Source organism: Emys orbicularis, chromosome 15 (assembly GCF_028017835.1).
Source record: "Emys orbicularis isolate rEmyOrb1 chromosome 15, rEmyOrb1.hap1, whole genome shotgun sequence".
NCBI lineage: Eukaryota > Metazoa > Chordata > Testudines > Emydidae > Emys > Emys orbicularis.
This window is the reverse complement of record NC_088697.1, coordinates 21,902,662-21,925,295: the sequence shown is the minus strand read 5'-3', so window position 1 is coordinate 21,925,295 and position 22,634 is coordinate 21,902,662. Positions and strand designations below refer to the sequence as shown.

The 22,634-nt window shown below is 43.5% G+C and overlaps 1 protein-coding gene across 1 annotated transcript in view; it reads right to left on the bottom strand.

Annotated features, from left to right (window-relative positions):
• NFRKB (nuclear factor related to kappaB binding protein) overlaps positions 1-22,634 on the bottom strand; it is a 34,891-nt gene extending 12,257 nt beyond the window's left edge. Inside the window, exons 1-21 of the mRNA XM_065417081.1 lie at positions 22,456-22,634; positions 21,767-21,794; positions 20,757-20,857; positions 19,424-19,579; positions 18,525-18,726; positions 17,928-18,055; positions 15,213-15,387; positions 14,108-14,209; positions 13,159-13,232; positions 11,870-11,954; positions 10,216-10,396; positions 8,813-8,921; positions 8,177-8,303; positions 7,273-7,338; positions 6,141-6,220; positions 5,998-6,041; positions 4,969-5,029; positions 3,645-3,819; positions 2,207-2,313; positions 1,565-1,688; positions 185-264 (exon numbers count right to left, since the gene is read on the bottom strand). Of these exons, the coding sequence (XP_065273153.1) occupies positions 185-264; positions 1,565-1,688; positions 2,207-2,313; positions 3,645-3,819; positions 4,969-5,029; positions 5,998-6,041; positions 6,141-6,220; positions 7,273-7,338; positions 8,177-8,303; positions 8,813-8,921; positions 10,216-10,396; positions 11,870-11,954; positions 13,159-13,232; positions 14,108-14,209; positions 15,213-15,387; positions 17,928-18,055; positions 18,525-18,726; positions 19,424-19,558 (2,055 nt within the window). The 5' untranslated portion in view covers positions 19,559-19,579; positions 20,757-20,857; positions 21,767-21,794; positions 22,456-22,634. The remainder of the gene's footprint in view (positions 1-184; positions 265-1,564; positions 1,689-2,206; positions 2,314-3,644; positions 3,820-4,968; positions 5,030-5,997; positions 6,042-6,140; positions 6,221-7,272; positions 7,339-8,176; positions 8,304-8,812; positions 8,922-10,215; positions 10,397-11,869; positions 11,955-13,158; positions 13,233-14,107; positions 14,210-15,212; positions 15,388-17,927; positions 18,056-18,524; positions 18,727-19,423; positions 19,580-20,756; positions 20,858-21,766; positions 21,795-22,455) is intronic.

Genomic DNA, 22,634 nt, shown 5'->3' with positions numbered 1-22,634 from the left:
TGAGACTCATCAATTCATTCTGTATGTGTGAATGTAACTCCAACAGATGGTAATGATTTGAAGACCTATCAATATGGACTGAATTTGAACCAATAGCCTCAAGCTGAAAAGTTCAGTGTTCCACTCCCAAAGCCATCCTATCCCCTGTATTCTTTGTACCACACACTTGCACAAAGCAACTTACTATCTTGGCTGGAGGTTTCGGTTTCTGCTGGAGGGCTTTCTTGGCCTTTGCTGCAGCAGCTTGAGCTTGGTGAATCCGTTCTGCAGACAGGAACAATTGGGGGACAATCCCCGAATAAAGAAAAACTGAGGCAGCAGACTTGAATGGCCATTCACCAACTTTAGATTGGTCTTGAGAGACACCACATCAAAAGTTGTCAGTTGCCAATCAACAAAAAATAAATCAGACTGAAAGACCTGAAAGTTTGGCCACGATGATGGAAATCCATGTGAAAAAAATGTGCACAAAAACACAAAGATAATTGCACATGCATCTACTACAGCTGTATGTACACCTGTATACATTTCTTGCACATGGATCACTACTTTTCTGGACAAACATTCAAGTCTTTCAACTTGATATATTATTCTGTTGATCAGTGCTCAACAGCTAATGGTGTGGTGTCAAACACCAGAAACTGACTAGAAAGGGAAGTGAAACCGACTATACTCATTTCATTACCCAAGATGAGCAAATAATAAACAGCACGAAAAATGAAAATTAGATTTTTAACATTTTCTAATTTCTAATAATGTAAGAGGTATTTCATAGATTCCAAGGCCAGAAGGGATCACTGTGATCAACTAGTCTAACCTCTTGTATAACACAGGCCATAGAACTGCCCCAAAATAATACCTAGAGCAGATCTTTTAGAAAAACATCTGATCTTGATTTAAAAATTGTCAGGGATGGAGAATCCACCCACGACCCTGGGTAAAATGTTCCAATTATTCCACTGTTAAAAATCTGTGCCATATTTCCATTCTGAATTTATCTAGCTTCAACTATCAACCAAAGGGTTGCATTATACCTTTCTTTGCTAGATTGAAGAGCCTGTTATTACATATTTATTCCTTTGCTTTGTTAAGCTAAGTAGATTGAGTTTCTTGAGTCTTATCATTATCAAACTTATTTTCTAACCCTTTAATCATTCTCACGGCTCTCCTTTGAACCCTCCCCAAATCATCAACATCCTTCTTGAACTGCGGATACCAGAACTGGCCACAGTATTCTAGAAGTGGTCACACCAGTGACCAATACAGAGGTAAAATAACCTCTCTGCTCCTACTCAAGATTCCCCGGTTTATGCAGCCCAGGATCCCATTAGCTCTTCTGGCTGGGGCATGACATTGGGAAGCTCACTTTCAGCTGATTATCCGCCACAACCTCCAAATCGTTTTCAGAGCCACTGCTTCCCTCGTGCTGTATTAACAGGCCAGGACATTTTTAACCTGACACCAACTCTTTCAAATATTCATCTAGAGATTTTAAACAGAACTTTAAAGTGTCACAAACAAGTCCAATCCAGATGCTTCACGGCTCCCTACAGCAAGCACCTACCAAACTCCTCTTCACTCCTGTCCCGGTGCAGGTATATCCACAGTTTGCGTCCGATATCGTATTTCACACAGGGATCTTTCTCATAGTGTAGCCGGTCCAGGGCACCGCTCACAACTGTATTAACCTGAAAAACAGAACTCACAGTAAACTAAACGTGCCCAAACTTTGCCCAACCAATGGGCATGTTCACAAATGACCAGGAATTTAAAGGCTGAACCTATCTGGCATAAAAATGGAAGTGATTATTAGCGAACCTCATTTGAACAAGGAGGTGCAGCTTTTGGAGAATACAGGTTCCAGCCTATGCTGCTGTTTGTCTACTCAGATCAAGATGAAGCTTCACATTGCTGAGACCTTCAGCTCTGTAGCAAAGATGAGAACAGGATGAACTCTGTGGGCCACATTTGGCCTGCTAGCTGTATTTTGGCCATCCAAAGCCCAAAGGGAGTGCGGGTGCTGTAGCAGCCCAATGAAATGGTATACAGCTCCCATTTCCACCTCCATGAGCCACAAGGAACCGGGCCTTATGTCCATCACCAAATAGTGCCTATCTTCATCAGTGGATTTTTTAGGAAGGGATGGTGGTTTCTGAGGCTTAGAAATGGCAACCATCCCTATATGGACTATTGTCATCCAACTTACTTGGGCACTGGTGACATCGGGAGCCAGGAACTGGGAATCTTTAAGCAGCTCACAGATTTCAGCACGTGTACCCTCTCCATTAGGAAGGCGGGCCGCAGCATCACGAACTGAGATAACAGGAAAACAAGGCTTAGTCAGGGCTCCAGCTGCAAATCTAGGCAGTTGTCTTCAAGCCCTTCAATTTATATCTTCTTGTTTTGTTTCTCCATCTTATTCACAGGCTCCCCATCATTGGCTCTTTCCTTTGACTGAGGAGAGCTTCCCATGGATATCTTCCCAGAACCCACTATACTGATACTGCATAGATGGCAAAGGGCAGCTCCAGTGCAAAATGCAGCATCTTCAACCCCTGTGGGCTGGAGGGACTAACTCAGGGGTGCAAATTCTGGCTCTGCCACTCAACTTCAGCACCCAAACTTTGCATACAGAGGGCCAATCTGGCAACCCGGAGCCCAAGAGCTGTACCTAATCTGCATGTACTCTTCTATAATGGTTTAAAGCAAAATACCTTCTGCACTAACATTTGCTCCTGCTTGAAACTTCCCTCGTAAATCAATAGAGATTGTTTCAGCAATAGAAACCCACAACTGCTAAAGATTGTCTTCAAACTGTAATTACAGGGAGGGGCAGCTATGAGTCATGGCTATCTCTGCCTGTACTGTGGACTAAGCCTTCAGGCCTTCTGCCAGAAGACTTAACACTCCGCTTCATGAAGAGGCAGTACCATAGCGCATTCAGGCATGAGTTAAATCCCCATGGCTCATAGTTCCTAACAGGCTCTTTCCAAAACTAAGAACTGATCTGTAACGGATCCATATCCCTTTCTTCACTGAGCGTAAAAATGTAGAACAGAAACACTGTCAAAAATGTTATCCATGGGAGCATATGACAAGAGCCAGCTTTCTAGAACAAAGTTGGATTCACCACCATTCCACATCTTTCCATCAACTTCTCTCACTTTGGCTACTGCAGCCCCTATTCTGTACTGCCTGAGTCCAGCATGTGCAGAATGCTGACACCCACCTTCTCATACACCTCACTCCACTTCACCCAACAATTCCCCTGGGGCCCCTTTATATCAGGATCCAGCCCAAAATACCTCTTCCCCATTTCCAAACCTTCCATGGTTTGTTCCAACCAGCCTCAAGGACCTCATCTCTCTCCTTCTCTGCTTTCCTCCCCATTTCCGGTCTCTTTCTCAACTGTAAAAAAAAAAAATCTTCTCTTCTGCTGTTCCTGCCATGTGGAACAGCCTCCCTGAATCTCTCCAAGCTCCTTATCAGCTCCTCATTTGAAACATGTTTTTTCCTTGCTTATGTCACCCAATTCCCCATTCCTCCTGCTAAGATTTTGCTGTTTAAAGCCCCGTGAGGCAATTTGTATGAAATATTTTTTTTAAAAAAAAAAAGCTGTATTGCAGAGGACACTGCCACCTTACCAAGAGACAAGATGGTGACATATGCAGGCCTGTCGGATCGCAGTAGCGAATGCTCCCGGGCTTTGTTCAGCGAGGTCTCCTTGTCAAACACTCCCTTCACGGGACCAACCACTGACTCAAAGCCATGCATGCGGAAGGTGAAGGCCTTGTGGGGCTGGCTGTAACGGTAGCGCTCCTGGATGTGGGGAGATGGGAGACGATACAGCTCAGCAGGAGGTATATGGTGAAGGAAAAGGTCTTAGCACATTTGACGATTAGCCATGTATCTAAAGAGCAGAGCATCTGCACTATAACTTGCATGAAGAATGATAGTCATTTCACCCTTCAGGGTGTGAGGCAGTACCAGTCAGGTCAGGAAGGACTATCTCCCATGATTCAATACCATGCACTATGAAGTGCACTAGGGGGTTTTAAGCCTCTCACTGAAGCATCTGACAACTGGTGCCCTTGGGTCCTAATTTAATATAACATCTCTTACACAAAGGATTATTTTTAATACAAATGAAATGTGTTGTGTTTAAATTGGCTAATCTAACAACCAGTTAGAGTCAAGGGGGGGAGGAATGTGAAGTGTGGCAAAATATTAAGCAACTACACAAGTGTTAAATCATTTAGAGATTCCAAACATGAAAGGTGAATTCCACCAGCTTATTTCCTGTTTAGTGAACGGAGTCAGTACAGGTGACAGAAACCATATTACATCCAGGTGGCGAGGATTCTCATGCAAATGTACCCCACCATTCTACCACACCTTAAGTGGCAAAGTGACCTGCTGCATACACATCACACTGCTGAACACAAGCTGAATATGAAGCCTACATATGGAAGAGGTGAAGAGAAATTCTCCTAATGCACAGGCCCTTACATGGACTGCCAGCCTGTAAGATGCATTGAAACCAACATCTACTACAAACATCTTCTACACTGAATATTTCCTGGTGTGTGCAACCATGCTTCACTGCCTGCAGGTGGATGGAATCAGACCTGCTCAAGAGTACCGATTAGGTGACCCTCAAGTTGTGGGAAGCTGCAACATGGATGCAAGCCTTAATATTACTGATTTGAATATATTCTCTCCTTTATCCCAAGTGGGAAGCACTAGTGTATGTAGAACTGAAAGTGTTGGGCTCAATTCTCAACGCAACATGCTTTAAGCCAGCAGCTGTGAAGCCCGCATGAAGGCAGCACAGATTTATTACAATTGTTCTCGTTTTCACTGTAAGTGGTTTGCAGAAGGTATCGGACTCCTGTTCTAAATTATCCTACTTGCCAGATGACTTTTAAGCACATGCACGTTGAAACAAGGGTGGATTTCTCCCCTCACCTGCTCCTGGAAAACACGTTTCTCCTCCCCAGTGCTGGGACGGACCACGTAGTCAGTCCTTCTGAAACAAAGATTAGTGTCAGCCCTCAGTGACTACAGTCAAACTGCAGGTCCAAAGGATATCAAGCAGGACTAGCCACACACAGCCTACCTGCAAATGTGTCTCACACAGGAGGAACAGATTCTGAATGAACCTACATTAATACAGAGCCTTTCATCTTTAAGGATCTCAAAGCATTCTTCAGATTGTATCCACAGAAAAGCAGCGTCATCTAAAGGTTAGAGCAGGGTTCTGGGAGTCAGGAGTCTTGGGTCCTATCCCCAGCTCTGCCAGTGAAATCCTATCTGGACTGTGGGAAAAGTCACGTCACCTCTCTGCACCCCCATTTACGCATCAGTATTTGTACTTGTCTCACAACCTCCCCGTGAGGTAGATTTCTTAAAATACGTAGAGCTCTGAGACAACGAGGGAAGAGGTGCTACAGAAATGCACAGGATCCGTAATACAGGGACCATCAAAATGCTGCTACTGCTAGGATGGAATGTAGCGTCTGTCTAACAAAGCACACTCAGACTACCGAGAAATCTACGACAAGAAGCAAAGAAGGATTTCCCACCTAACTGAAATGGTAGGGGGAATTTAAGGAGGAAGAAACTAAATTGCCAGAGTAGGAATTTGGCCAGGACAACAAACTACACCTGAGATCTGAAAACCCAGATGTGGTCTGTAGTGAAGATTCTATGGTCAGAAATGCACAAAAGGAGCACAGAATCCAGCTCATGCTCCTGGTGCTGTACCGGCGCTGCAAGACTTACTGATAAAGGTCTGTTTATGTCATTAGTAAAGTCATCAGCAAAGATCTTGACTAAGTGGCCCTTACAGAAGCTTTACCAAGAGGAAGGACAGTATGTGGTGACGGCTGCTCCAGAAGCAGCGGTTCAGGCCCAGAGGCCTGGTGACTGAACCCCACAGCTTTAGTAGGCATCACAGGCCTGGGCTTTCAGGCTGCCTCATTGCTAAATACTTACACCCGGGGAATCGGTATGGTGGCGTCTGAGCTGTCTTCATTTTCCTGTCAAGAAACAAAGAGAAATGTCGGCCTGTGATATCTGCTATTATCTGTGCTACAACCCCGCAGGTATCTGTGCTATGAAAGGAGAGATTGCCTCACCTTGAAAAACGTCTGATCTTTGGTCTCCAACCAGAGCTGGAAGAGCGCTACCAGTTCCTTCTCGTGGTCTTGGGAAGAGCCTGGTACAAAAAGTCCAAGAAGAAAAAAATGTTTAGGAGATGTTCTTTTATTCTTTATGGAGCCAGCACCCTCCTACCTGTGCATCCTGATCAGTTCCCACCACCTCCCCCACTCTGCATACATTCAGCTCCAGAGCAACTTCCACTTACAGATAAGTCACTCTCCATACATACCATGATTACGCCAGAGTTAAATACACACAGGCTGTTCAGGAAGCCCTAGGTATCCCATAGGTGGGTACAGCAGTATAGTGAAGGAAGACAATAACAGTCAAGATCCAACTCCCCAAACTTCAGCAATGGCAAGCAAGATTGTGTGGGATAAGTGCATCTGATACTGACAGATGATCCTCTCTCAGTGCTCCAAGTGAACCCCAGGAAAGTGAAACCCAGTCCCCCAATCCCTGAGCAGAAAATTCCCACGCCAAAATTCTGAAGGGAGTGCAGGAGTACCTTCCTGAGTCCAAAGCTCACAATCGGTTTAAGCCTGTGAATATGAGCAAGAATCACTGTGGTTAAGGACAGGAAGTTTTGCCTGGTGGCTAGAGCACAGAACTAGAAGGCAAGAGGTCTGGACCCTATTCTTGGCTCTGCCATTTACTTACTGACACCCTGGGCAAGCGTCTATCAAGCTATGCCTCAGTTCCCCCATCTGTAACACTGACCTGCCTCACAGAGGATTGAGGAGCTTAATTAATGTCTACAGAATATGTTGAGATCTTTGGGAGGAAGGCACTATGGAAGTGCAAACATGAAAAATGTTTTAGTCACGCTTGAAGGATGGAAGTGAAGGTCAACAACACAAAGAAAGATGCTCCATCCCCTCTGGCCAATTACTCTACATAGCTGTCCCATGTGTATCATTGAGTCTTTACTGGTGGCACAGACAAGATTTCCTTCTCGTAAGGCTTGCGGGTTATAGATGCCTTGCCATAGCTAACAGTAGAGAGAGTAGCTGACTACTGAAATTGCTGCTCTTCTCATTTCTCAAAGCTGCAGCCAATTGGGAAGGAAACACCCGGAGAAAACATGGTATGAAACAAGTTACCTACCAAGCAATTTCCACTGCTGAGTTTTTTCCTTGAATTCAACAAAGGGAGAAAAGCTGGAAGGAACATCTGCAATGGAAGAGACAAAGGCATTTCATGTCCATGTTCCACAGATGCCTTACAAAGGCACACATGCAAACTTTTACTACTGTCTTTCAAGCTGCAGTTAGTCTCATGATGAAAAATAAAGCACTCTAACAGATTAAGTCACTACATCTCTAAATATGGAGTTGATGAAGCAGGTCAGGGTGGCAGTGGAAACCTCAATAGATCAGAACAGAATACTGAGCCTTTCACTTATAGATTGCCAGTCTGAATCCTATTCAGAATGAAAGAGGCCAGAAGTGACCATAAGTGGCTGCTCTTTGGCCAACATGAAATGAATTTGGGAAACATCAGCCCAGTTCCCAGTGAAAAATCCACATTGCAAAGACCATCCTCACAAATACTAACTGCTCCCCTTTTAGAAGCCTCAGCTAAGGAGCCAGGGACCAAATGAGCCATGGAGACTGAACTCTTTGTGCCCCCAGTGTTGGGGTCTTAATGCAGGGCTGATAATGGAAGAAGCCTGCACTGCCACTACCCAGGTCGTACCTGTTCTGTGGATAATCAGAGAACTTCAGTTCCCAGGGCTCTTTCAGGCTCCTTTCACCAGCACTCAGTTCAACATACAAAGTTTATAAAGAGATCAGGAACCAAGCTGGGTCCCAAGCACTGTGGTAACAGGTTACAAAACAACTGCAACAACACTGAACTATGCTGCAGAACCCCTATCAGAGGTGCAAGCAACACTGGCAATGACTCAGTGCTTTTGTGAATTAATTGCTGACTGGGGTTAAAATACAGACCAGCACAGATTAAAAATAATAATTTTGTTTGTACTGGAGTTTGAATAAGGGAGTTTTACCTCTGCTGTCACCTGTCAGATACTGCAGAGCAGGTAAAACCAGTTCTGACCAGTTAGAGGCAAAGGAGAACCAGCTATTCAGAGTGCTTGCAGGGGAAGACTGCCAATCCAGAACTTTATCCTCAAGCTGAAAAAGAAAACAAGATGCATTTATAGTGTCTTTCATACAAGCTCTAAAGGTTTACTATATAGAATTAATAGAATATACAGCAGAGAGAAAGAAAGGGTAGTCAAGAAAGAAAAAGATGTGACCAGCTGAATTGTAAAGAGAGACACACAAAGGAGGAGGATATGTCAGACAACAGAAGCTGCAGAGGAGAAAGCTCTTGCACCAATGTGAATGAAGGCTGCATATGTGAAAAACAAGTTGCTCCCCCCCCATCTGTAGTTAATATATGAACAGGAAGAAAGGGAGAGAGAAGTTCTACAGTCAGATGGGTTCAAATTTATTATGAATGATGCAAAAGTTCACTTCCCCTGAGTTTATGAAACACATGTTTAAAACCAAGAAGGGTATCTAAAGGCTTGTTCATTTGATTCGGGTGGAATCACTGACGTGTAACTAGCACAAAATCCCCTAATTTTGCTGAGTCTAGAAAGACTTCTACAAAGACTTATCAACTAGTAGATCCTTACCACAGAGAGACTAGCAGGTCCTTCTAGAAGGAGGATCTCCAGAAGGAGAGAGAAGAAGCTGGAAGAGATTTCATTTACTCCAAGGCATGGCTTGATCTCTTCAAGAGGTCTTTGAATGAAGAAAAACACAAAATGTTAAATAATTTGGATTTAGTAACATTTTACCAGCATTTCACATACACACAGAAATGAGGATCAATGCTATATAATTACATAAGCTTATGCACCACAAGCTGCATGGAGTAGAGGCAAGCAGCCTCCTTTATGGTTCCCCCCAAACTTATATGGGGGGAAAGGCTCGTAACCAAAGGAGACAGCTGTCACTTTCCCCCAATAATGATGAAAGAGTGAAGAGCTGCTAAGCATGGGTTAGAGCCAGACACGGTACAGGCAAAGGTTATTCCATAGCTCTGCCAATGAACCTCTGTCCCGAGCTACAGCGCATCTACTCCAGCTCTGGAAACTGTACGGAGCTTTGCCAATGCACCTCAGTCAATCCACTGAACCCCACCATCATTTGACTTGAGAAGCTTTGTGACTAGTTGTATTAAAGAATGCTCCTGGTTCAGTTTACCAAATGGACTCTGTATCTCAGGTGTAAGGTTCCAAGCACCAAATGAACTTAAATTTTCACAGTGCCCTATCTCCAATGCAACTTTTAATCATGTTGTAACTGGGATTCCTGACTTGATTATACTGGGCCTGCTGGTGGGGTCCTTAAGAACTGCACACACAGCAGGAGGCACATTTTCAAACCATGGTCTATGCTTTCCCATCCCATTTCTTCCCAGAACGAGGTGCTATGGGGATTATTTTGGCGTTTCTGATAAAATAAGGGATTATTTCCACCCCATTTATCCATTTTTGCTTAACAATTGTAGTTATATAAAATAGCTTGAAACAGGGAGGACTGATTCTGAGGGAAGGCCATTAGCTCTAATGCACATGCTGCACCACACTCAGTGGGGTGCAGTCTGGATGAAAGCTAAACACAGCAGATGCCTTTTAAAAAGTTATTGGTGGGTGCAGGCACCTTCCCTGATCTGGAGCTACATCTCCACTATGACCTACACATGGGATTCCCAGCGTGCCTACCGATACTAGCTTGTTGAGAGCTAGCGAGAGTATAAAAAGTAGTTTAGCTGCAATAGCTTAGTCATGCAAATACATACAGGTGATTCAGGTGGGTTTGTGCTCAGCATGGCTTACCCATGCCACTGCTTTCGCTGCTCATGCTATCGTGGCTATACTACTATTTATACTCATGCTAGCTCTCAATGAGCTAATACGAGTGTGTGTTTGTGAGCTGGAAATCATGTCCTTAGCTTGTAGTATAGATATAGCCTCACTCACTCTCTTTCACACCCACACACCCCTCTATTCACTTTCTGGAAACCACTTACTCTTCTTTAACAGCTGACAGAGCAATGGGGGATGGGTCCTGTGATATTGGGGGGATTCCATCAGCGTTGCTAAAGGAGTCGGCCAAATCTTCCACCTCGGATTTAATCACCTTTAACTTTTTTTTCTTCTTTTCTTCCTTTTCTTTCACCTTCTTCTTCATGATGGCAAGGTCAAACAAGGCTTTGGATAAAAGGAGACAGAACAAATCTCAGTGAAACATTTCAGTGTATAACATTAGGGATCAGAAATGAACTAGATACTCAATTATGTATTTGGAAATGTATTTAACATGCATTTAATTCTACCATCAAATTATTCCACTGGAATCGAGATTAACTTTTTGGAACAAGTGACTATTTTTATATCTTTATAGGTGTTTGTATAATATTACACATATCCCCATATAACAGCAGCTCGCCCAAAACTGCTGCAAGATAAGCAGTCATTGCCACGGGCACTTATTCAATCTTCTGCATTATTTGTAGGGAGATTCCACAGGAAATCCCCCTCTCTTCCTTTCAGTGCAATGCTCTTGACTAGAGAAACTCTTTAGTTGGGGAAAGGCGTGTTTAAAAGATAGGGGACATCTGAGATTGGGAGGACTGGTGTATTTACCTAGTTCAGTGGTTCCCAAACTTTAACAACCTGTGAACCCCTTTCACTAAAATGTCAAGTCTCACGAACCCCCTCCTAAAAACGAATATTTCAAGGGATTTTCTCCTTTACCCTGAGTATAAAATATAAAAGCATTGATCTTGGAAATATAAAATTTGTTTTTATGACATGCTTATTACACACTAATAATTATTATTTATCATTACAGTATTTTTATTACATTATGAAAATGGCAACACTCTTCCAAGATCTCACTTTCGTAGCTTGTAGCACTTTGAATAAGCCTGTTATAAGACAAGGCTCCTATGTTTTATCAAGGAGTATCAGATGTGAAACAGCATGAAGGTATTTAAGAAGCCAACTCAAATCATTCCTTCTACACAAGCATTCAGGGCTTGAGCAGTCCAGGCAAACAATGGATGTTACAACAAAGCTTAAACTTGTTCTTCATAATAATTTTAAAAACAGCAAAAAATATCCACCTCCCTTTCCATTTCTTATAAGGAGTCTTGAAGTTGAAATCTCCTCAGTGTGATAGATATGCTTGCTTTGATCTGCTTAGCTCTCGGAAGTCCAGGGGCTCCGGGCTGCTGGCCCTGTGCTGCCCGGGGTTCCTAGGGACAGCTCTGTCCGCCAGTAGGGAATTTTCACCCGGAGAACCCCCTGTAACATTTCGTGAACCCCCAGGGGTTCATGAACCCCCGTTTGGGAACCACTGACCTAGATACTAACACGCCACATATTGCACTTACCCTCAGCTTTTCTTGTGCACATAATCTCCTGTGTCTACACTATTTAGATCCAATAGCCTACCAAGTAATCATTAAATTGGGGTTATTTCCACAAAGGAAATTTTTTCCAGACCCAAATCTATAGCTATGTTTATTTTTGCTAATATTCTGAGCTGTTTATTGGTAACAGACAAACTGTACTGTAAGTTGATGGACAACCAACCACTCTCTTTCCCTCTGTAGAGCTGCAGCAACAGAAAGCCCAAGGGGCACATTCCCATGACAACACTGCACCCAAGTCACTGACCTGCCAAGGAGCCCTTCCGGCCAGCATTCACACGGGTCATGATATCATCGAGAGTCAGGTCCCCTGTCACTAGGTCAGGGTGGTCCTACACAGGACAAAGAGGGATAGGGGAAAGAGGCACCGGAGAAAAAAGACAGGGTGTTAAATTAACGAAGAGGCCATGGCAGAGAACTTATCTGTGGATTGCCTACAGAAACTCAACTTACTGAAGGTGAACCGAGGAAACTACTTAACCCTTGTGGCACTCTGTACCTCAAAGCAGCCCCCTGGAACCTCCATATTCACCCCGTCATATAATTATGATATAGTTCAGGGGTCGGCAACCTTTCAGAAGTGGTGTGCCAAGTCTTCGTTTATTCACTCTAATTTAAGGTTTTGCGTGCCAGTAATACATTTTAACGTTTTTAGAAGGTCTCTTTCTATAAGTCTATACTATATAACTAAACTATTGTTGTATGTAAAGTAAATAAGGTTTTTAAAATGTTTAAGAAGCTTCATTTAAAAGTAAATTAAAATGCAGAGCCCCCTGGACCGGTGGCCAGGACCCGGGCAGTGAGAGTGCCACTGAAAATCAGCTCGCGTGCCGCCTTTGGCACACGTACCATAGGTTGCCTACTCCTGATATAGTTCATACAAGCATGGCATATAGTCCACAAACAACATTTAGTCTCCCCATAACACATCACTGGTGAGTTCTAGGAGACCTCTGTAGATGTCAGCATAAAAGACAAAAGGTAAATATCCATGTAGACTTAACTGTAGGGCATGATAAAGGTTAAATTGTGGTTATGCTTTGACAAGTGACAAAGCCCTTATGAGTTCCAGATGTATTCTCTCCCTAGGATCCCAAATCAAACTGCAGTTCAGAACTCAAACATTTAACTCCTGGCATCTCAATCCTGGAACTTTCAGGGACCATGCCTGCAAAGCCATAACTCCCCAACATTCTGGGATTTGGAAACCAAGATGAATTTTATTTCTTCCGTCCTCAAAGATTCCAAAGCCACAATCTAGCTGACAATTTTGCTGAGGATGCATGAGGAAGAATAGCACTTCACTTGGGTCTCCCCATAGCTGTTTTGACTTTGCAGGGCTGAAAGAGGTAAAAACTTTTCATTGTGGGGAAAAGGCAGATATGACAGATGGAAAGTAGAGGGGCTGTATGAGAAGGGGCCCTAAGAAATTACAATAATTTTACCAGCCATAACTGCACTATACCTTACAGCTGATGGACAAGCTAAAAAACAAACAGAGGTAATCCCCAGCCCCATGTTTCCTAGGTGTCTTACAGGCTGACGTTTCCGTTTCTCATGATGCTTCTTCAGCATCACCTTCAGGTCATTCTCCCCAAAATCAAGTTTATCTGGAATGAAATAAATCCAAGAAAAACTATTACCAGAATTCCCTGTCAGTCTGTTATTACAGTAATTTAACATACCTTTTCCTCATCCATCCCCGCCTTCAACAATCTTCAAGTTTTAATAGCTAAATGCTACTTGACAGCTTGAAATTCAGTCTGTGACCCAACCAGACCAGATCATGAAAAGCCACCACAACACTTTCTTATCCAGCTTTTCTTGGTGGTTTTCTTGGGAGTAGTGTGTAAGAGGAGTGTGCAGATTTGACTAGACAACCCTAAGATTAGCTCCCTTGATATATAGTAATATTGTTCAACTTGCATTATGGGGTACTGCTTTATCCATTAGAGAGTGAACAATGATGAACAAACACATCACAACAACAGAGAGGAAGGATGGCTGTGTGTTAAAATATTAGCTTGCCTCCACAGAAAGGAGGGAACCGGAAGGAGTATATCTAGAGACCTCCTGGATCAAGAAGAAAGTGAAGCATTACAAAAGATCACATTCATGACGTCCTTGACTTTCAGTACTTGACTTTTCAGAAGGGGCTGGAGGAAATCACCCTTCCTGAATAACGCTATGTCTATACTAGAGAGCTTACCGCAGCACAGCTGTACTGATGCAGCTGCATCACTGTAAGATCTCTCGTGTAGCCGCTCTAAGCCGACGGGAGAGAGCTCTCCTGTTGACATACTGCTGTGAACACTACCATTTACACTGGCAAAACTTATGTCACTCGGGGAGAGGTGTGGAGGAGAGCATGTTTCACATCTTTGAGTGACATAAGTTTTGCCAACATACGTGGTAGGGTAGACATGGCCTAAGTAGCTCCAAGCACCTCCTCACTACTTCACTTGTGCCTTCGCTCAGTTCTCACCTGCTGTTTTCATATCCAGAGTTGACAATGTGGGGATCACTCTGAGGGGAAGAGCTGGACTTGGGCAATGTGCTGGAGAATTTGGAAGCCAGGAACTTAGATCTGAGAAAACAGAAAGTTGTAAATTCAATTTTATTTCTACAGGAAATGCTGCCCAAATAGCCAATTAATTCTATCCCCAGGGTTCAAAGGAGCCATGCCAATGAAACATGAATCCAATAGCTACTTTTCTGTCAAAAAGACACTCTCCCCATGCCCTCACTTCCCTGGCAGCTTCTCTTCCACCAACTGGACAGGTTATTTAAACAGCCATGAAAAGCAGACCTGAATTAGAGGAACAGTGGTTTAATAGTTAGTCTGGTAGTTGAGTCTCAGTGCTAATCCCAACACTGATATGGATGCTGTGCATGGTTTTGTCCAAGTCACTTCATCTTTGCATGAATACTTCCATTTCCCTATCTATAAATGGGGATAATGATTCTTATCTCCTTAACAGCAGTATTGTGAAGCATTATTAATAAAATTTTGTGTAGAGCTCTGAAAAAAATAAGGTGTTATTGATTCCACCTGCAAATAAACAGTCTGAGTATCTACCCCAGGACAAGCAGGAGAACCATGGTCCACCCACTTCCCAACCTGCACAAACACACAAAAGACTGTCAGGGAAAGAAAACATATGAACTTTAAGAGTAAATAAAGGTGATTGTTTCCGTGATGTGCACTCCTATCCACTAGGAACCTGACTCTGAACCACCACCTAGGCGTAAAGTGTGTCAGAAGGTGGTAACCATTGATTACTACCATCTTGGACAGGACTGGAACCAGGAACCCAGAGTTGGAAGTCTGTATTATCAGTTATCCATCAGTTCCCTGAGCCATCCATTGCACTGTGTAAGGCAAGTTTATGTCAGAAAGATATTGAGGAAGGATTTATTATTCTTCAATAAAAAGTAAAATTCCTAGGAAATTGGGAAAGTCACTATGTCCAGTTCTGGCATCAAGGCCAAAGGAGGCTTTCAACTGTGCCAGTATCTGCAGAGGGCTTTCCAGCCCAGCCCACACCCCAATCTCTCATGCTATTCCGGGAACACACTGGCTACATTACCTTCTTCATCAGAGGATAAGGTGGTGTCTCCACATTCCTCCTTCACCTCCCTCAGGACCTTCAGGTAGCGCTGATGTGTCCGTCTATCCCGTTCTTCTGGGCCACATGGAGGGGATGGGTATTTTTTCTTAAGGGTCAGATCAGGGCCACCTTTCCTAGCCAGATCGAGCAGGTGCTGAAGTAAAGAGACAGACATCTACAACACAGGGAAGACTCTGGGATGCAGAGTCCAGCTTTGTGGGGAAGGAGTAACTTATACCCACCTACAGGTCAATTTAATTAGTTTAAAAATTATAACATATCATCATTACATGGTTGCTGGTATCACCTACTCAGTTCTTTATAAGCTAACTAACAGCATTCTAGTATTTAGTATGCAGGGAATCCCAAAAAGTATGCCAGTACTTAATAAAGGGGAAGTCTAATAACTGATTGTATTCCTGCATCGCTTTCCATTCTCATTATCCCTTAGTCTCATTCTATATGATCCATTTTGTCAAGTACAGGCTAGTCATTGTTCGGAAGAGCACCTGAAGAGGTTTGCACCCCATGAAGCTTAACACAGATTTGGAACACTGGCTTTAAATAAACAGGTGAGGAAAATATCCTTCAAAAGAAAAAGGAAAAAGTAGTTTAACCCTTAGGATAACAAAGAAGAGATATTTGTCCCACATGAAAACCCCACCTCCCAGCTACCATTCCCATCCTCAATGTAAGAGCTCCTCCTCCCACTCAATAGGTGGAACACTTCAGTCTCCCTGACTATCTAACCTTAGCCAGAAGCCACCATCATGGCATGTAGCCCAGTAATTATATGCCTCCAGCCTAAATTGCTGTTGTGACATCTCCTCTCTCTGATTCCTGGCCTGAGGGACAGGCAAGTTGCTTCAGGAGCACAGACCGAGCAATCTTCCCAGTAGAGCAGGGTAGGAGTGGCCCTTCATGAGTCCAGACCTGCTCTACCTGCCAGCGGCAAGAAACTCTCCCTACTCCTTACCACAGTACCTCCACTGAACTGTCTAGTTTGACTCAAACTGCAGCTTCCAAGGACTGCTTCTTCAAGAGATAGTGAAGTTTAATTGGTGTCTGTAAAACGCTTTGAGATCCTCAGATTAAAGGTCCAGGAGTCACGTAGTTAATTACGGACTGCCTAAGAAAGGTGAGGCTATTGACTAACAGCAGAAGTGGCGACGTCATTACAAATAAATGGTTTATTTGGAAGTCAGTTCCTTTTTCCTTACCTACCAAGAGACTCAAGTTCAGGTTCTGGGTTTCCCCTACTAAAGGGTATGGCATCAGTAACATCTACGTGGATAAGTTTAGGTTTTTAGGACCAGTTACAAAAGAAACTGGACACTGAACTCAATCTCAGCAGGAAAAAAACGGTCCAATTAGCCTTCAAACAACACGTGCAGCCAGCTTTAAAAGAAGGCGAAAGATTTATACAATCTGAAGAGAAACAGTATCTAATGTTTAATACGATAGTATTTTTTCATGAAGGTAACCAACTTGATGAAAACATTGTTATATTAAAAAATAACCTCAAACAACACTTCACTGCACTCCTAGTCAGATCCATTTAAAAGCCAAGATACCAGTGCCGTAACGAAAATGGAATGCAGACTAATGGTTAGAGCAAAATACTTGGAATCAGTACTAGTGGTTTGCTATCTCAGGTGACAAGAAGTCAGCATTGGGAATTGACTAGCCCAGGGAGTCCGAACTCCCTGGTTCTATTCCCAACGTTGCCACTGAACAACATGATGTTGGGGAAGTCACTTGACCATCACTTTGCCAATGCATAAAATGACGATATTTATTTTGCTGGGATGGAAGGAGCGGGAGAGAGAGGGGAGAAAGGCTGAGTGCTAAATATAATTGGTCTCTATATTTGGCCTTGGTGCAACCGCTGCTGGAATACGAGGTCCAGTTCTGGGGCCCACAATCCAAGAAGGTTGATAAACTGGAGAAGGTTCAGAGAAGAGTCACGAGAATGATTAAAGGATTAGAAAACATCTCTCTAGTGCTAGACTCAAAGCTCAATCTATTCAGCTTAGCGAAAAAAAGGTTAAAGGGTGACTTGATTACACTCTATACATATCTGCATGGGGAACAAATATTTAACAATGGGCTCTTCAGTCTAACAGAGAAGATATAACAAACTACTGGCTGGAGGTTGAACCTAAACCAATTCAGACTGGAAATAAGCTGGAAATTTGTAAGAGTGGGTAACTACCACTGGAAGAACTTACCAAGAGTCATGCTGCATCACTGGATATTTTAAGACTGGATGTTTTCCAAAAGATATACTCTAAGCATTATTTTGGGGGTAGTTCTATGGCCTGTGTTATACAGGAGGTCAGACTAGATGATCACAATGGTCCCTTCTGACCGTGGAATCTATAAATTGTTTATAAAACAATGATGTCCTCAGGAAAAAAAAAAAAGGTGTTACATAGAAGAGTGAGGAATCTGTGAAGGTTCAGGGTAAGATAGATACTTGTCAAATATCTGGGTGAGCATCCAGAATCCTTTCAGCAACTTTACATTTAGGGACCAACCAAGCCTAAAATCACAACAACTGCAGTATTTAATAAAACATTCCAGCAGGGAATAGTGGCTACATGAACACCACCGAATCCTTCAACAGACAAAGTTAAACCATGTTCTTCATGTAATGCATCAAGTAACTCACTGCACCCTGCAAGAACTTACATTGCGGGAAGCAAGGATCTGCTTGAGGAGTCGGTAGAAGTACTGCTGCTGGGAGTTCAGGTAGCGTTTGTATTGGGACTTGAAACAGAGCTGGCGGTATTTCACAACTTCAGGATTGAAGTGCCCATCTGTAGAAAAGAATAAAAACTCTTTTGACTTCCCTTCGCTGCAAGCTGAGATTAAAGCCTTTTTAAAAGTTTGCAGTTTATTTTCTCTACAGAAATAATCCAGATGCTACAGCAGCCACGACCTGTTGAAAAATTAAGTATAATATCAAAGAGATTACAATTCTCAGAGGAGTGACAAGATCTGGAGCTTTGCTGTTCTAGGTCAGATGACCAAGAGTTCTTGCCACATTACAGTGTCCTCTGAGAAATAAATCTGGAGATCTCAGCAGACAAGTGTACACATCACAAAAAAGGCACAGCTGGCACTGGTTGATACCTTGTTGACAGTCTCGGCAAACAGGTCGGTGTTGTACCAAGTCCATGAATAAACAGAGCTTCAGTCTCCTTCGCTATCAACCTGGCACCTTTCACAGATATACATTCAATAAAAAAAAAAAAAATGTTAAAAGCAGAATGAGCGAACACTGACCCCGGAAGAGTTTCTGGGCAATGTGCAGTGGGTTTCCAAAGCGGAAGTTCTCTCCGCTGAACAGAGCTGGGATGAGCTTGTTCTGGTGCTCAGGGTTGTTTTCCGGGAAATGGGGCAGGAACTTTTTTAGGTGGTCTCGCTGTGAGTCTGTCAGCACCTCCTGCCATGTAGATAGGCTGACAACTTCAAAAAAGATCTCAGGCTAAAGGAGACAAAGACAAGAATGAAGCAAAATGCCTTCCAGAATCTTTAACAAATCTTTATCCCTCAAGGCTTTCCAGAGTTAAATAAAAGTCACAAGACACTGTGGAAAGCGGTAGTCTAAAGCACTGAAAGGCGAACATATTAAAGGATTCCAGTCATGAGGACCCATAGCAGATGGAGAGAGAGATCAGGAGGTATAAAAGTAACAGAAAGATGTTCTAATATTAGATCTGAGAAGAGATTGAGAGTCACTACGTTTACTAGATAAGGAACAGACTAGAAAAAAAAGGGGGGCTTTTAAAATAGATTTGGCTAACGTGACATGAAACACCACTCAGCACCTTTAAAAATCATGTTTAGCTAGCTATGTTGTCATCTAGGAGGGAGCCCAGGCTACAACACAACAAGGTAACTCAACTGCTAGCTGTTAAAACTGTCTCTATACAGGTGTCAGGCGAAGGGAGAGTTCCAATTGTGTTGACTCAATCTGGTTAGTTTAAGCGGATTTCAAAACCCACCTTTTTTCAGCAGGGCCTGGGGCATCCGGGGATGTTACCCCTCTTTTCCCGCACCCCACAACTGCTCTGACTTTCCTCTGTGAAACAGTGAGAATAATACCCACAACCTCCTTGTGAGGTAAGTAGTTATGTTTGTCAAACACTCTGGAAATGGAAAATGCTCTTATTATTACTTACATCCTCTAGGAGGTCCTCTGGCAGGCTAACTCTTGTTGCTCCTAGCATGCAGTCCTCCATGATCCGTGTGCCATTTCCCTCCCCACATGGTCCCAGCTCCAATGGGTCTGTCAGCATGTGGTCCAGAGAATCCATTCTTTACTGTACTCTCAGTCCCTGAACAAAAGAAACTATTATCTGCTGGCATAAACTTGCCAACAACAAAGTCCAAAATTCTCAGATACAACTGAAGGTGTCTTAGCTTTTTAGAAGGTACAATTTGATGAAGAAATTGTTTTAACAGAATCCATTCAAGTTCCACAGAATTGTGTAATTGTGCCATCTGAATTTACTAAACAGTGAAATAGACAATGCAGATCTGATAGAAGTACTAGGGACTATCACTCTTTCAGGTGACACGCCTGCACACAAACATACACAGAGTATATATAAAGAACACTAGGGAAACAGAAATGGACATTTGCTGATTAATAACCATAGTTTTAAATTTTTCTTACCTGTTCCACTTACAACACTACCAATTGTTTGCATTCTTAATAATTTACTTTTCACTATATATGCAATTTATATTTTGCCTGTCACTAAAATTTAATAATAAAGACTGGCCTGGTCAGTTTCACTTTGAGTCTTATGCACTACATCATTGCTGCAATATTTGGGATGAAACACTCTTACAACATGGTTTATGGTGAATGCTCAGAAGCCTCACAACCCAGGATTCTGAAGAGGGTGAAACCTGTAAGTAGAGTAATGCAAACTACAAGAAATAGAAAAACCCAAGACAAGGGGATAGATGACAAGCGTATAAACAATCATGAAGAAAGAGCTACTGGAATTAGAGGGTGTTGCCTGCTGAGCAAACCAGACCTCAGGCTACAGGTCTGCAAAGATACTTCATGGCTCTGACCAGATGCGAGACCTGCAAATATACTCCCTTTATTTTCCATAGCAGCCTGAAGCTTTCTTACAAGTGAGTTAAACATTACTCTCATGCCTCCACTCTTGAGCTCTCTGCCACCATGCGAAACATGCCACAATAAGTAGCATTATAACATTAAAGAATTCATGACTTTGCTTCTGTGGTTGTGACTTCAATACACCATCTACAAAGGGCCAACTACTCAGCAGCATCAGGCTTGCCCAAACAACAAACATTAAGCCATTCATTAATTTGCCCTACATGTGAATCCTGATTCATGTTCAGCCACTGGAATACTGAACATAATTAATTTTGAAATCTCATTTCTATTCCAAGCTTTAGTGCAGTTTGGTTCAATATATCAGAGGGGATGAGTCCCTTTTCAGAACTAAATTGGTTCAGAGGAGGAATTACCTCTTGCCTCCAGAATGCGTGGACACTCTAGCCAAGGATTAAGAACATTAGAGAAGCGGATTTAAAGTATGTGAACTGAAGTCGTCTCAAATGTACCTGATCTGTGAATAAAACAAGAGATTGAACTTTAATCAATAAGAGTAGAAAAATGGGAATACATGTTTACTTTTTTAATATTAAAAACACAAGTTCTAGGGCTTTTAGCCTTATAAATAATCTGGTTAAACCATGTGAATTCATCATAAATTGGAGAACAGTCAACTACATTGCCAATAAAGACAATTATAATCCAATATTGTCAACTAGCATTTCAATGGGGTTTATAAAATATGCTCTATAAATTCTATGAGGTATGGGAAGTCATACTAGTTAAATAAATAAATATATGGAGATATACCTATCTCATAGAACTGAAAGGGACCTTGAGAGGTCATTGAATCCAGTCCCCTGCCTTCACTAGCAGGACCAAGTACTGATTTTGCCCCAGATCCCTAAGTGGCCTCCTCAAGGATTGAACTCACAACCCTGGGTTTAGCAGGCCAATGCTCAAACCACTGAGCTATCCCTCCCCCCTACTAAATAGTTCTACAATACAGAGAGAAACTGAGGCAAAGAGGTTAAGGGACTTGCCTAAAATCCAGTGGCAGAGTCTGGAATAAATCTCAGCAGTCCTTGCTCCCACTGCCCAAAAGACCATTTACACAGCAGATTCAATGCCTGACCTACCATTCCCTATTAAAAATATTACATTCATGATACTCTACACCAGCTACTATAAGACGCAGAGTTACATCATTCTTCCAGATCACCCTCATTTATTTTCAAAAGTGTTTTCCAAATTTATTTAGATTTCGTGGCCTATTCCAGGCTCAAAGCACTTACAAAATATAACATCAACCATTGATAAAACGCAACCAAAACAAATAAAATGCTCAAATGCAAACCACAGAGACTATAACAATATACACCTACTAACATATAACAAAACAAACTCCTCAAATGGCACTCACCATCACCCTCTAACCGCCCCAAAGAGCCCTGGGAAAGAAGGATGGACATAGTTAGATCTGTTTGCAAAGTCTAGGTATTTCTTCAGGGAGTGCTCATCCCCCCAAATAATTCAATGCTCTTTCTGCTAACAACAGAAGTTGATAACCAAAGTCAGCAGCAACACTACAACAAACAAACAGTAACTGCACAGGATGGAGAAAAAAATAGCCTGGCTGAGGGCACATGTCCACTCAAGGGATCCAGATAACAAACAGTGGCTTGGAGAGCATTGCCAACCACCCTCAACAAAAAGCCCCACTCTCTCCAAGGATCACCCCGCCCCCCAGGAACCCTCACACCATGCCAGTAGCTCATCCCTGGGAACCCAACCACCCCGCCCCATAGACCACCCCGCTCCCCACCCCCAGAAGCCCCCCCGCAGGCCCTTGCCCCCCCCCGCTCCCCATCCCCAGGAGCCCCCCCGCAGGCCCTTGCCCCCCCCGCTCCCCACCCCCAGGAGCCCCCCCGCAGGCCCTGCCCCCAGGAGCCCCCCACAGGCCCTTGCCCCCCCGCTCCCCACCCCCAGGAGTCCCCCCGCAGGCCCTTGCCCCCCCCCCGTAGGCCCTGCCCCCAGGAGCCCCCCCGCAGGCCCTTGCTCCCCACCCCCAGGAGCCCCCCCGCAACCGGCTCCAGGCCGCACGCGGCTCACCGAGCTTCCAAGTTTCGTGGGGGAGGGGCGCAGCACCCAGGGCGTTTGCGGGGTGGGGGGGAGAGGCGCGTGCGCGCGCTCCCTCTCCCCAGAGCGCGAGCACGGTGCCCGGAAGGCGGAGCCCCCAGCTCAGCCTGACGGACCCTTCGTACGCATGCGCACCTCCTCTTCCCGGCGAC